Source organism: Bubalus kerabau, chromosome 5 (genome assembly GCF_029407905.1).
Source record: "Bubalus kerabau isolate K-KA32 ecotype Philippines breed swamp buffalo chromosome 5, PCC_UOA_SB_1v2, whole genome shotgun sequence".
Lineage (NCBI taxonomy): Eukaryota > Metazoa > Chordata > Mammalia > Artiodactyla > Bovidae > Bubalus > Bubalus kerabau.
This window is the reverse complement of record NC_073628.1, coordinates 131,073,202-131,087,849: the sequence shown is the minus strand read 5'-3', so window position 1 is coordinate 131,087,849 and position 14,648 is coordinate 131,073,202. Positions and strand designations below refer to the sequence as shown.

The window sequence follows — 14,648 nt, the reverse complement described above, 5'->3', positions numbered from 1 at the left end:
TAGAATGATAAAACTAACTGAATTAGAAAGCCACTAGGAGTTGAGTGTTAAAAATATTCTTTTATTCCAGCCCTCAGTGTTTCCATTTCCTTTAGTCTTTTACTGGTGAACTCTTGTATCTTGTTTAGGCTTTTTACCTTTATAATGTGGGATATCCCATTATTCAATTTTTTCTAAGTTTTTGAATAGAAAAATCTTTTGTACTAAAGAGGAATCTTTACAATAATCTGTCTGTTTATCAGAAAATTGAGCTGTTGAGAGAATGAATGATAATCCCATTATGGTCACCCAACTAGACTTGTTAAAACTTGTTAAGATTTCTTACTTTAATTCTTATTTCAACTGATTTGAAAATCAACTTCTCATTTCTTTCAATGAAAAGTTAATCAGAAAATTACATATCAACTGGCTATGCTTTAGATATCAAAGTGTTCCAGAAGCTCAGCTAAAGTAGAACCTGTCTAGGGCTTCCCTGGTGGCACAGATGGTAAAATAGGACCTGTCTATTTGGGGCATAGCTCTTTGGTGGCAGAGGTAACACGTAGGAGAGTTAGAACATGCAGTGCCCTTTGAAGCTTCCTCCTAGAGGCAGTGTGCATCACCTCATCCATAGTTCTGCCCACAGTGCACTACCTGTCCAGACACAGATGCGGCAGAAATATTTCTTCTTTCACAATACATACAGCAAATCTAGGCCATTTGGTGGGAAAGGGAACTTCTAAAGGGAAGGGAGGAATGAGTAATTATAAACAAAACATTCTACCATCACACCTTAGAATTCTGTTAGGAGGCATGACCTTTGAGGATCTTAAGAAAGCATCACATGCCAAAAAAGTAAAGTAAATAAAGACAAAATGTCTCTATTTTGGCAGATATTAGTATTTTTTATGCTTTTCTCTAGTTTTATGGATGTAAAGTTATAAAATACAATTTGATGTTTTTAGTTTTTTCTAATTCTTTAAAAATCATTAACAATCACATTGATGTTAAATTAATGACATATTTTAATCTTTGATTATATACAGATTGAACATCTCAAGTTATTGTTTTAGATGATTTACAGATGGTTTTCCATTTGTTAACTACTAAAGCATTTAGAATTATTTAGGTGTCTGTTGTACCTTCATGATACACTTGCAGGACGTGCGTTCATGTGTGCTAAGTTGCTTCAGTCTTGTCCGACTCCTTGCGACCCTATGGACTGTAGCCCGCCAGGCTCCTCTGTCCATGGGATTCTGCAGGCAAGAATACTGGAGTGGGTTGCCATGCCCTCCTCCAGGGGATCTTCCTGACTGAGGGATCGAACCTAAGTCTCCCATGTCTCCTTCCTTGGCAGGTGGGTTCTTTACCACTAGTGCCACCTAGGAAGCCCACTAGCAGGACAGTTATCATTAAATTTGAACAAGAGGCCTACATTTGGTAGTTCTTAAAAGAAAAAATTGCAATATAAATATCACTTGTCATATAATTTTTAAGAACTTATCTTAGTCCTGAACTTATCTTAGTCCTGAACTTTCTTCTCTTCTTCACTGTGAAGAAGAGTGCACTAAAAATTGCACAAAACATTACATGTTCAGCCCAAAGAGGCCTGGCGAACATCCTCATCTCTCCCAGAGGAATCAGAACCTCGCCAGTTCCTAGACCATAGTCATCTGTCCCTCCCCTCTGCTTCCCTGTGCCCCGAAGAGAGCACACAGCCCTGACTTGGGCTTGGATTTCTTTTCAGACGATATACGGAGAACTGGTGCCTCTGGAAGACAACAGTGACGTCACGGGGCTGGCGATGTTCATTCTGAACCGCCTGCTTTGGAATCCTGACATCGCAGCCGAGTACAGGCACCCGAGTGTCCCTCACCTGTACAGAGATGGTGGGTGGCTCTGCCTCCGTCGTGTGCTCCCCATGCTGTGTGCAGAGGGCATCCCGTCCTCATTCCTGTCTCTGTTCTGACTTCACCTTCCAGAGAAACTGGTGTAAAAGGCCCCTCTCTCCACTGCCGTCTCCTCCTACGACCTGCGCCATTCCCCATCTTTCCCCCACGGCTATAGCCCTATCGCTATTTGTGCCTGCTGTCTCTCCTCTCCACCTCACAAGCAGGCCTCACGCCCTGTGGAGGTCACGTCTGTCTTAGGCTGCCACTTGCTGTTTTAGTATTCTTAGCCCCTAGGTCGGTGCCTGCGGTGCTCATGACGTAGTTGTCCTGTGAAGCTAACCCAGTCTCTTGCTGTGTCTGTGCCCCAGTTTCTTCCATGAACTGGAAACGTTAAATAGTACCCGCCCCATAGAGCCGTCGTGAGCCTTAAATGAGTCTGTACATGGAAAGCCTAAGAAAGACACGCAGTGTGCTCCTGTGCTTACTACTGCTGGTTTGTTCTAGCAGATTATAACTATCCTACTTTTACATAAAACTTGTTTTTTTTTTTAATTGAGGTATAGTTGATTTACAATGTTATGTAAGTTTCAGCTCTTCAGCATAATGATTCATAATTTTGAAAGGCTATCCTCCATTTATAGCTTTTATAAACTATTGGCTATATTCCCTGTGTTGTACAATATGTCCTTGTAGCTAATTTATTTGATAAGCTATTATCAAATAAGCTATTATTTATTTTATTGTGATTTGTACTTCTTAATCTCCTCCTCTGTCTTGCCCCCACCGTTCCTCTCCTCTCTGGTAACCGCTAGTTTGTTTTCTGTATCTGCAAGTCTGTTTCTTTTTTGTCATATTCACTAGTTTGCTTTATTTTTTACATTCCACATATAAGTGATACCATGCAGTATTTGTCTTTCTCTCTCTGACTTATTTCTGTAAGCATAATGCCCTTCAGGTCCATTCATGTTGCTGCAAATGGCAAAATTTCATTCTTTCTTATGGCCGAGTAGTATTCTGTTCCACACATGTACATACATACACATATACATATGTATACACCACATCTTCTTTATCCATTCTTCTGTCAATGGACACTTAGGTTGCTTCCACATCTTGGGTATTGTAAATAATGCTGCTATGAACATTGCGGTGTATGTATCTTTTTGACTTAGTGTTTTCATTTTCTCTGAATATATACTCAGCAGTGTAATTGCTGGATTACTTGGTAGTTCTCTTTGTAGTTTTTTGAGTCATCTCCATACTGTTTTCCATAGTTGATGCACCAATTTACGTTCCCCCCGCCAAAAAAAAAAAAAAAAACACACACAGAAAAAAAAAAAAGGTAAAATAAGGAATTTTATAGCCTTACAAAGAATTCCAAGATAATTTGACTTTAAAGTATAGGACACATCTCAAGAATCCTTAGCAGGAATATATAGACCAAAAGCATAGCAGAATAACTAAATACAGAAAAATATTTCAGAAACCCCCCACCAAGAAAAGAAAACCAAACTTGTCTTACATAGATGAATGTGCTATGCCTTTTTGTACTTTATTTCAGGTCATGAAGAAGCTCTGTCTAAGTTTACATTGAAAAAGCTATTATTGTTGATTTGTTTCCTTGATTATGCTAAAATCTCTAGACTTATTGATCATGATCCTTGTCTCTTCTGTAAAGATGCAGAGTTCAAGGTATGGTTTTCATCTTATATATTTTATTTCACATATAAGACTTTTGTCTGTTTTTATTGTGTATTTTCTCCTCAGAAAAAGTGATTTTCCCAAAGAACACCAGTCTGACTCTTTGCAACCCCATAGACAATATATATATACAGTCCATGGAATTCTCCAGGCTAGAATACTGGAGTGGGTAGCTTTTCCCTTCTCCAGGGGACCTTCCCAACCCAGGGATCTAATGCAGGTCTCCTGCATTGCAGGCGGATTCTTTATCAGCAGAGCCACAAGGGAGCCCAATAGTTTTTATCTTATATTTTATATTTCACATATAAAATTTTGTCTGTTTTTATTGTATATTTTCTCCTCAGAAAAAGTGATTTTCCCAAAGAACAGAACTCTGGAGTAGAGCAGGAATGCCTGCCCAGTAGCTCTAACCCTGCCCAGCTTGTTGGTTGACATTTCACCAGTGCATCATCCTAGCTTTGCTCTGAGAATGAATGTAACTGTGCTTCTGAGGAATTAATTTGGGAGAAAATTTCTTTCCTAATTTAGTATGCTATCAAATTCTAATTTTTAGAGTGTATTATTATTTATGAGCCCTTTCTTAAAAAGTCTTAAATTGGAAATATTGGAAATATATGAGGTTTCCATTTTCACCATATGAAACTGTCTTTTTATACTACTGTTAATTTTACTTTATTTCTATATGCACAGAATGATGTGAAGAATTTGTTTTTATTGTAAACAGAATGATGATACTGGATTATAATACCTTCTGTTTGTTTCTCCATAGTCCAGTAAAGAAATCCTTCTGGCTTTTTCACGAGATTTCCTAGGTGGTGAAGGTGACCTTTCCCGTCACCTGAGCTTACTAGGATTTCCTGTGACCCACGTCCAGATGCCTTTCGATGAATTTGATTTTGCTGTTAAGAATCTTGCTGTAGACTTGCAGTGTGGGGTGCGTCTCGTGTGAGTATAAGAAATGGAATTATGTCTCTCCCTAGAATAGACTAAAATTTTCTGGAAGACACTTTTTTCTAACATACACAATCCCTCTTGCTCCTTTATGTAATGGGATAAATCTAGGGTTTAAAAAAGTTGGGGTAAGTTCAGGAAAATAGTGTGAATTTTAGGCCAAGAAACCTTGTCCCCTATCCACATTTTTCCCTGCTGGCAGGTGATGAGGTCTGAGTACGAACCACTGATGCCCCAGAATAGGAGTTGGGGAAAGCATGGGGCTAATTAAACTATAAGACTTAGCACTTTATCTGCAGTGATTTCATGACTTCTACATCATTTGAGACCAGTTTTAGTTGTTTTAACCATGTTGCACATGTAAGGATGCAGCTCTGAAATTAAAAGACACTTGCCCCTTGGAAGGAAAGCTGTGACAAACTTAGTGTATTAAAAAGCAGAGACATCAGTTTGCCAGCAAATGTCCATATAGTCAAAGCTATGGATTTTCCAATAGTCATGTGTGGATGTGAGGTTTGGACTATAAAGAAGGCTGAGCACTGAAGAACTGGTGCTTTCAGATTTTGGTGCTGGAGAAGACTCTTGAGAGTCCTTTGGACAGCAAGGAGATCAAAGCAGTCCATCCTAAAGGAAATCAACCCTGAATACTCATTGGAAGGACTGATGCTAAAACCAAAGTTCCAATACTTTGGCCACCTGATGCAAAGAGCTGACTCACTGGAAAAGACCCTGATGCTGGGAAAGATTGAGGGCACAGAGAATGAGATGGTTGGATGGCATCACCAACTATATGGACTTGAGTTTGAGCAAACTCCAGGAGATGGTGAAGGACAGGGAATCCTGGTGTGCTGCAGTCCATGAGGTCACAAAGAGTCAGACACGACAACAACAACACGTGAGGAGAAGTGAGATGAAGACAGGGCGTGGTTTACCCAGGTTTTACCCGGCAGTGGCAGTGGGCATCAGCTCCCGACATCCAGCTTCGTGTCGCACACGTTTCCTCACTGACACGCTAGAGTCCTAGGCGTTGGCTTTGATGTGACAGCAGTGAGTGACCACTGTCTGCTTGGAAGGAGCGGCCTTTACACTGTACGTCGGGTGGCTTCTTTACAATATGTGACTTGAAGGCATCCGTCTTGTTTCTAAGAAACTCTCTAATTTATATTATGTCTGACATTTGTGAGGAAGTTATCACTGTATCTTTGTGAATCCCCAGTTCTTCACAAATAGGATACATGGGACTTTCTTTGGTAGTTTAGTGGTTAAGAATTTGCCTTGCAGTGCAAAAGATGCAGGTTTGATCCCTGGTCGGGGAACTGAGATCCTACATACCTTGGAGCAGAGAAGACCCAGCACAGCTAAACAAATAAGCAAACAATAATAGCACACATGTCTCTCGTTGCCTTCTAAATTAAATTTCCATGAACCTTCTTTTCTTTTCCGATCATATATTCTCATGACAAAGTAATAGTCTTGAACTTTACTGTAACTTCCTCTCTTGAGTAATTTCTATATAGGCTGGAGCATTTGCTGAGAATGTTCTCCATACTATTTTTATATTTAATTTTAATTTGTTCATTCCATAAATCCAAACCAGCACATCTGTTTTCTGGGCACTAGCAATTCATGATTTGAAACTTTTTCCTCTGTCTGGGAGGAGCAGTGATTGGCTTCCTGTTCAGTGTAATTTTTTTATGATGAAAGAAAGTTTTTGTTCTTTTATAGGCATTACTAAAGACTTCCCAATGTTGGGTGTTGATGCTTTGTCATTTTCAGAAACTCTCACTAGTTAGGAGACTCAATCTTGCTTGACAAGCTTCTGTTTTCTTCAGTGTCCCCAAAACGAGCATAGGTCTCGGAGGTCATTTGCGGTCACTTGGGAACGGTTAATCCACTGATGCTGTAGGTGACGGTCAGTTGGTCAGTCTAGTGTTGCAGGAATGCTTCAGACGTTGATTGAGTGGTTGGCCTACACCTATCTTACATTGCTTCCTAACCTTTAGAAATTATGGTTCTGTAAACAAGTCTGCCAAATTTTAACCAGATACAGTCGTTAGTTGGGCTCGATCTTTCTGTGAAAACAGTGATTTTTGTCTAGTGTAAAACACTAGATGATATTAGGAGTTTGAATTTAAATTGTGGTGTAAATGATTTTTTAAGGTAGGCACTCAAACATTTTTGCTTTACCTGGTATAAATATAAGACAAAGGCTTCATCAGAAACTGTAACAGTGGGGTTTAGTTCTGATCTTAGTCTTGTCATTACTAGTTGTAAGATCACGGGAAATTTATTTTACTTTTCTGGGCTTTGGTTTCTTCATCTGCCAGATATGGGATAATAATTGCCCGACTGTGGGATTTGCCATGGACAAAATAAGAAAAGGACTAAAATAAGAAAAGAAAGCGCTTACCTGATGTGTAGAACACTGGAGTCCGTCAGTCAGTGTCCGTTTTCCTTTCTTTTCCCTAAAGAGCCTTGTTCTTCTGTTTCTGTGTGCATTTGTGTGTGTGCATCTTATTTCCCATTCTTACATTCTGTTCATAGACCTTAACCCCCAGGCTTAAATGAGAAATAACTCTATTTACTTAACTATGGAGTAACAGTTTTGAGATCTTTCTAACCTAAAACCCTTTAACTCTGGAAGATTGATATGGGTGATTATTTAAATGAAGTTAGTTTTTCCTGCATGTTTTTATCTTAACAATTTCATGTGGCAATCCCTTCACTGTTAGGCGAACTATGGAACTTCTCACGCAAAACTGGAATCTCTCAAAGAAACTCAGAATTCCTGCAATAAGTCGTCTTCAAAAGATGCACAATGTTGACATCGTTCTTGAAATTCTTAAATCACGAGGAATTCAGCTGAATGATGAGCATGGTAAAAACCAAGTAACGATAAAAGTTTTCTTCTCACTGAAAATCAAGTTGTACGTACTTTGTGCTAACGGACTCTTTTCCATTTGCAGGAAATGCAATCCTGTCTAAGGATATTGTGGACAGACACAGAGAGAAAACCCTGGCATTGCTCTGGAAGATCGCATTGGCTTTTCAGGTATTGTACATTTGGTGCATTTTTGTACTTTTTGTCAGTTTTCAGTATTGACTTATAAAAGTCTTTTGTGTCAAATAAAGACTAGCAGTAGTAGCTGTTACTTGTGAGACTTATTCTGTCCTAGGAACTGTGCTAATGGCTTTATGTACACTCCAGTCTAATCCTCACAAGGCCCCCAGTAGGTTGCTCTTGTCATTTCTTTATAGGGGAGGAGACTAGAGCTAAGCGTTCCTCACTGATCAGACACAGACGAGATCAGATCCCTGACTTAGGTGAACACAGATCCCATGCACTCAAGCACTTAAACGTTCCATGACTTCCTTGTAGACTGTGTTTGCCTTAAAAAAATATTGATAGTAGCAGACTTGAACTTTTGTGGGCCAAAAATAATGTATGAAAAATATGGTATTTATCCTCTTTTTATATTCCAGGTGGATATTTCCCTTAATTTGGATCAGTTAAAGGAAGAAATTGACTTTTTAAAGAACACACAGAGTATGAAGAAAATGATGTCTGCACTGTCATGCCGTCCTGATGCTGTTATCAGTAAAAAAAGAGATGAAAGGCATAGCGGTCCCTTTGAACAATACAGTGAAAGCGTAAAGCTACTGATGGATTGGGTAAATGCGGTCTGTGGCTTCTATAATAAAAAAGTAAGTTCTGTGTTTTTGTTTTAGCCTAATTTCTTTAAGCAAATTTTGGTTAAAATCAAATAAACAGTGCATGAAATAATTTCTTTAATGTCATATAAGGTAGTAGAATTTTATTACTATATAGATTATTTATATAGATATTTTTATATGATGTATTTTATATGTGTATATATTAATATATAATAATTAACATATAAATATAACAATTATATAACTATAATGATACATCTTATCGTATAGATTTATTATATAATACAGATGCTAATATAATTTATATTATAAACAATACAATGTGTTAATACCAATTAAAAATTATAATAATAATGATGATGAATTTTTTTCTTTTTTTTCTTATTGTAGTATAATAGCTTTACAGTGTGTTTATTTCTGCCATTAAGCAAAGCGAGTCAGTTACATGTATACCTGTATTCCCTCGGTTAATATGTACAAGCAAACTTTTCCTCTAATGAGTAAGGGTGCCGTCACATACCTAATTTCATCAAATCTGTCACCAATTGTGTAATGAATGATTATTTTATGTCTTACTAGGGAAAAAATACCCTAGTTGGTAGTCTTAAAAGGAATTGCTTGCATAGAACTGGGGCGCCAAAGGATCATACCCTTATTACAAAGTGAAGTCACTCAGTTGAGTCGGCAACCCCATCGACTGGAGCCCTCCAGGCTCTTTTTCCATGGGATTTTCTGGGAAAGAACACTGGAGTGGGTTGCCATTTCCTTCTCCAGGGGATCTTCCTGACCAAGGGATCAACCCGAGTCTCCCACACTGTAGACAGACTCTTTACTGTCTGAGCCACCAGGGAAACTCTTATTACAAAGGTGAATGCAAACAAACCCACCATGCACAAAGGGACATTAGAGGACTTTGCCCCATTGGGTAGAGAGGGAGGAAATAGTCTGAGTTGTGTCTTTTATAATGATTTGTTAGATTGATCCTCCATTGCTATATGAAATGTATGTTTAAGTATAAATACATGAAAATAAATGGTCCTGATGCACATGAATAACATATCCCATAAGGAATGTAAAACAGAAAAACTGTCAGATATATGATCATCTGTGTTTTCAGTAAGTACTAGAGAGCCCCAAAGACCCTGGTGCTGCAGTCCTGCGTCCCATGCCTTTCTCATGACTCCAGTCCCTTGGCTTTCCTAGGTCCATAGACACAGCCCTCCAGTCACTGCCTGTCTTCACACGGCATTCTCCCTATGTGTCTTGTCTCTGTGTCTCTCTCCCTTTCTCATAAGGGCACCAGTCACATCAGATTAAAACCTCATCTTACTCCAGTGTGGTCCCATCTTAACTGGTTAAATCTGCAATGACCCTATGTCCAAACAAGATCACATCCTGAGAGTCTGGGAAGGACATGAATTTTTTGATGAACACTCCCCAACCCAGCACAATAATATAATATTTTAGAGGTGAGAATTTGGCCATGAATGTGGTAGTATACAGTATAACTTCCCAGGTGGCTCAGTGGTAAAGAATCTGCCTGCCAATGCAGGAGACGAGGATTTGATCCCTGGGTCGAGAAGATCCCCAGGAGAAGGTGATGGCAAACCCACTCCAGTATTCTTGCCTGGGAAATTCCATGGACATAGGAACCTGACAGGCTACAGTCCCTGTGTTCACAAAGAGTCAGACACACCGGAGCATACAAGTGGTATTACACTAGGTGCTACCATAAATCAGCATGCCAGTCCTAGCTATTGAAAGGAAATATGGACTGTCAAGCCACCAGTGCCTGTATTCTTACCTAGATACAGTCCATTCTTTTCCCAACATGTCTCACCAGGTGGAGAACTTCACAGTGTCTTTCTCGGACGGCCGGGTGCTGTGTTACCTGATCCACCACTACCACCCTTGCTATGTTCCTTTTGATGCCATATGTCAGCGAACCACCCAGACCGTGGAGTGCACGCACACTGGTTCCGTCGTGCTGAATTCATCATCTGAATCGGATGGAAGTTTTCTGAATTTCTCTCTTAAATCACCTGATCAGGGTTAGTCCCTTTCAGTTAATTTACTTCTCCAGTGTTTTCACTGGCCTGTCTGATTTCTGGCCCTCACAGTATAATCTGATCTCTCTGTTTTACTTGCATTGCAGAAAATACTTCAGAACTATACAAAGAACTCCTAGAAAATGAAAAGAAAAATTTTCAGTTGGTTAGGTCTGCAGCTAGAGACCTTGGTGGAATACCTGCCATGATCCATCACTCAGATATGTCAAACACAATCCCTGATGAGAAGGTAAAGTAAAAGTTCCTGAACAGTAATAACTCTGAGTAATCAGAGTCTCAGATCATAGGAAGTCTCATGCTGTCTCAGAAACTTCTGTCTTCATCTTTTATGTTCTCTCTTAGGTGGTGATTACCTATTTGTCATTTCTTTGTGCGAGGCTTTTGGATCTTCGTAAAGAAACGAGAGCCGCTCGACTTATACAAACAACTTGGAGACAATATAAGCTAAAAAAAGATCTAAAACACCATCAGGTACTCCTCAAAAATGAAGTGTGTGTGTGCCCAGCCACCCAGTCATGTCCAGCTCTTTGAGACCCCAATGGACTATAGCCCACCAGGCTCCTTTGTCCATGGGATTTCCCAAGCAGAAATACTGGAGTGGGTTGCTATTCCCTTCTCCAGGGGATCTTCCCCACCCAGGTTCCAACTCACATCTCTCGTATCTCCTACATTGGCAGGTGGCTTCTTTGCCACTGAGCCACCTGGGAAGCCCAGTCAGTAATGAAATACTGTAATGTAAATTGTTCATAAAATGTCAGCTGAATGATTCTTGATATCGTTTTTACATTTTACTGATGTAGGAAATTACCAAGGTAATTTTCATGATTGTGTGTGTTTCGAGTAGGGGATGCATATTTCTCCCTAATCTCCAGTGTTTCCTTCGTTGGGTATTTTTTCCAGGCTTTGTCCTCCTTTTCACTCTGTTCCAGGGGACATGGAATAACTTAACGCACGTTGTGAATTTGTGAAAAGTAAACTGGCGTTGTCTGACTCATCTCTTCCCTTCTTCCTCTTGAACTCTGATGTGCCTCCGGGAAACAGGAGCTTTCCTTTCCTTTTTCGCGCTGTGCTCTGGGAGGCTTGCCCCCAACCAGTGCCTCTCTGGCCTGGGTGTCCCCTGCCAGACTCTGCAGTTCGATTTGCCACACTCATTTTGTCTGCCATGAAACTGTCTTCCAGGCTATCGTTTGTTAGTTTAAAAGTGGCATTTTGGTTTCCATCGCTTAACTTCTCAGAACATTTAGGACCCAAGCTCAGGGATAAGGGTTGTCCCTCTGTGTCCCTGATAGCACGAATTTTGCATTAACGTAAAATAAGTGTTTTCTTGAGTTTGGAAAAAATGTCATTTTTCACAATATTAGAAATGATCTCCTTGGTCAAACTGAATAAACGATTTTAATCCTCTACTCTTTTCACTAATAATGCTGTATTTATTCGGAGAAAGTAAAAAAAGCATTCATGTTTAATAAATCTTAGCAGGTATTTCAGAAATATATTTCACCCAAGATTGCACTTTAGTTCTGAATTACAATGTATTTATGATAAAGTTCTTCGAACCTGTAAAGTAGCTAAATTTTGGCGATTCATACCATTTATTCTCTTGCACCATTTCAGACCTGGGTTGTTGTCATTGTTTAGTGGCTTAGTCCTGTCCAACTCTTTGTGACCCCATGAACTGCAGCACTCCAGGCCTCCCTGTCCGTCAGTATCTCCCGGAGCTTGCTCAAACTCATGTCCATTGAGTCGGGGATGCCATCCAACCATCTCATCCTCTGTCGTCCCCTTCTCCTCCTGCCCTCAATCTTTCCCAGCATCAGGGTCTTTTCCAATGAGTGGGCTCTTCACATGTGGTGGCCAGACTTAGAATAGCAATTTGATCCCTTCCCTATCTGTGTTCTCATGCTGCATGGTTTCCAGTTGTAGTTAAATACCAGTCAGCACCTACAGCTGATCTCTGTGCCGAGCCTGCCCTCGCATTGCTCACTGTCTCACGCAGCAGCACAAAGGGCCGTCAGACAGCCTGTACGTTGTTCCTCTCCACCAGAGGAATAATTTATATTCCCGTATCTAATTCAAGTGAAGTGAAGTAATAAGTCTAGCCTTACAGAGTAGCAAAGTGATTAGGAGCACAAACTCTGAAGCCAGACTGCCTATATCAAATCCTGGCTGGCTGACCCCTGGGGGACCAGGTGTCTACTTGACCTCCCTGCCCGGGTTTCCTCACAGCCATGGGGGGAGAAGGCAATGGCACCCCACTCCAGTACTCTTGCCTGGAAAATCCTGTGGACAGAGGAGCCTGGTAGGCTGCAGTCCATGGGATTGCTAAGAGTCGGACACGACTGAGTGACTTCACTTTCACTTTTCCCTTTCCTGCATTGGAGAAGGAAATGGCAACCCACTCCAGTGTTCTTGCCTGGAGAATCCCAGGGATGGGGGAACCTGGTGGGCTGCCGTCTGTGGGATCACACAGAGTCGGACACAACTGAATTGACTTAGCAGCAGCAGCATGGGGGTAGGGCCGGTTCATCTGTTCTCAAGGTTGTTGTGAGGTTGGATCGCTCATTCTCGCAGTGTTTAGAATGGTGCCTGATACCTGGCATTTAACCTGTTACTATTCACTGAAATTCATTGTTAGAAGTAGAGATGTGCAGGGTGCTGGCCTCTGGAACTCCCGAGGCAGCCAGCTCCTCTTTGGACACCGACACCGCAGGCAGTCCTGACACCACTTGTCACAGCCCCGAGCTCTGTCCTCTTGAGCCTCTATACTTAAAGCCACAGTGTATTCTAGTAGTAAGAGAGGATTTTTGCTTCTTTTTTTCTTTTTTGGGAATTCCTTTCTTCAAATTGCAGCAAAACAATACTTCTAGGACTTCCCTGGTGGTCCAGCAGTTAAAACTCCTAGCTTCCAATACAGGAGGTGTGGGTTTAATCCCTGGTCAGGGAACTAAGATCCCACATGCTGTGAGGTGCGGCCAAATAAGTAAATACACATTAATAATAAATAAACACAGTACATCCAATTAAAAGCAAAAAATAATACTTCCTTATACTGTAAAGCATTTTGTTTATTTGAGTCTCTTTTTCCTTTTTTTTTTCTCCTACTTTGTTATTCAGTCACTCAGTCATGTCTGACTCTTTGCAACCCCATGGACTGCAGCATGTTAGACTTCCCTGTCCTTCAGCTATGTCCCAGAGTTTGCTCAGACTCATGTCTACTGAGTTGATGATGCCATCCACCTGTCTCATCTTCTGTTTCTGTTGTCCCCTTCTCCTCCTGCCCTCCGTCTTTCCTAGTATCAGGGTCTTTTCTAATGAGTCAGTTCTTCGCATCACATAGCCAAAGTATTGGATCTTTGGCTCAGCATCAGTCCTTCCAATTAATATTCAGGATTGATTTCCTTTAGGATTGACTGGTTTGATCTGCTTGCTGACCAAGAGACTCTCAAGAGTCTTCTTCAGCACCACAATTTGAAAGCATCAATTCTTTGGAGCTCAGCCTTCTTTATAGTCCAACTCTCATATGTGAACATGACTATAGCTTTGACTATATAGCCCTTTGTTGGCAAACTGTTTCCCAAAAATCAAGCATGAATTCATTCCACCATAATCTGAGAAACTGTTGTTGTTGCTTAGTTGCTCAGTTGTCTCTGACGCTTGTGACCCCATTGACTGTAGCCCACCAGGCTCCTCTGTCCATGGGATTTCCCAGGCTAGAATACTGGAGGGGGTTGCCATTTCCTCCTCTAGGGGATCTTCTTGACCCAGGGATCAACCCACATCTCCTGTGTCTCCTGCATTGGCAGGCAGATTCTTTACCACTGAGCCACCTGGGAAGCCCAATCTGACTTCTTACAAATAATGGCTTAGGGTCTCAAGTGACTGTTTACTTCATTTTTGCCTTTTTTTTTTCTTTTAGGAGAGAGACAAAGCTGCAAGAATTATTCAATCAGCTATAATCAATTTCCTCACTAAACAACGATTTAAAAAGAAGGTCAGCGCAGCATTGGTCATTCAGAAATATTGGCGAAGAGCCTTAGCAAAGAGAAAACTATTAATGTTGAAAAAGGAAAAACTAGAAAGAGTTCACAGTAAATCAGCATCTATTATTCAGGTATGGTATTCTCAATTTTTAGATTTAAAAAGGTTTTATGACATTTTTAAGGGAGTAAAATATGGTAAAGTTTTAAATTAAATTTTAGGCTTCTAAATTTTATCTAGCACTTTAACAAATATTTGGTATCTCCCTACTACATGTAAAACTCTTGGTTATGTTGAACATGAGGATCAAACAAATCGAAGCACCTACTTCGCTCTGACAGGGGGAACAGTTTAATTCTGCACCCCATTTTGTTGTTGCTCAGTTGCTCAGTCCTGTCCAACT

The 14,648-nt window shown here is 40.5% G+C and overlaps 1 protein-coding gene across 2 annotated transcripts in view; it reads left to right on the top strand.

Moving 5' to 3' along the window:
* ASPM (assembly factor for spindle microtubules) overlaps positions 1 to 14,648 on the top strand; it is a 61,099-nt gene that overhangs the window by 20,278 nt on the left and 26,173 nt on the right. For both annotated transcript variants that reach the window (XR_008715124.1, XM_055583134.1), the window contains exons 8-17: positions 1,727 to 1,868; positions 3,433 to 3,563; positions 4,342 to 4,517; positions 7,256 to 7,401; positions 7,490 to 7,575; positions 8,007 to 8,228; positions 10,042 to 10,249; positions 10,354 to 10,496; positions 10,610 to 10,738; positions 14,184 to 14,378. Coding sequence is in view for 1 of the 2 variants with exons in the window: in XM_055583134.1 (XP_055439109.1) it covers positions 1,727 to 1,868; positions 3,433 to 3,563; positions 4,342 to 4,517; positions 7,256 to 7,401; positions 7,490 to 7,575; positions 8,007 to 8,228; positions 10,042 to 10,249; positions 10,354 to 10,496; positions 10,610 to 10,738; positions 14,184 to 14,378 (1,578 nt within the window). In the remaining variant the exon portion in view is untranslated. The remainder of the gene's footprint in view (positions 1 to 1,726; positions 1,869 to 3,432; positions 3,564 to 4,341; positions 4,518 to 7,255; positions 7,402 to 7,489; positions 7,576 to 8,006; positions 8,229 to 10,041; positions 10,250 to 10,353; positions 10,497 to 10,609; positions 10,739 to 14,183; positions 14,379 to 14,648) is intronic.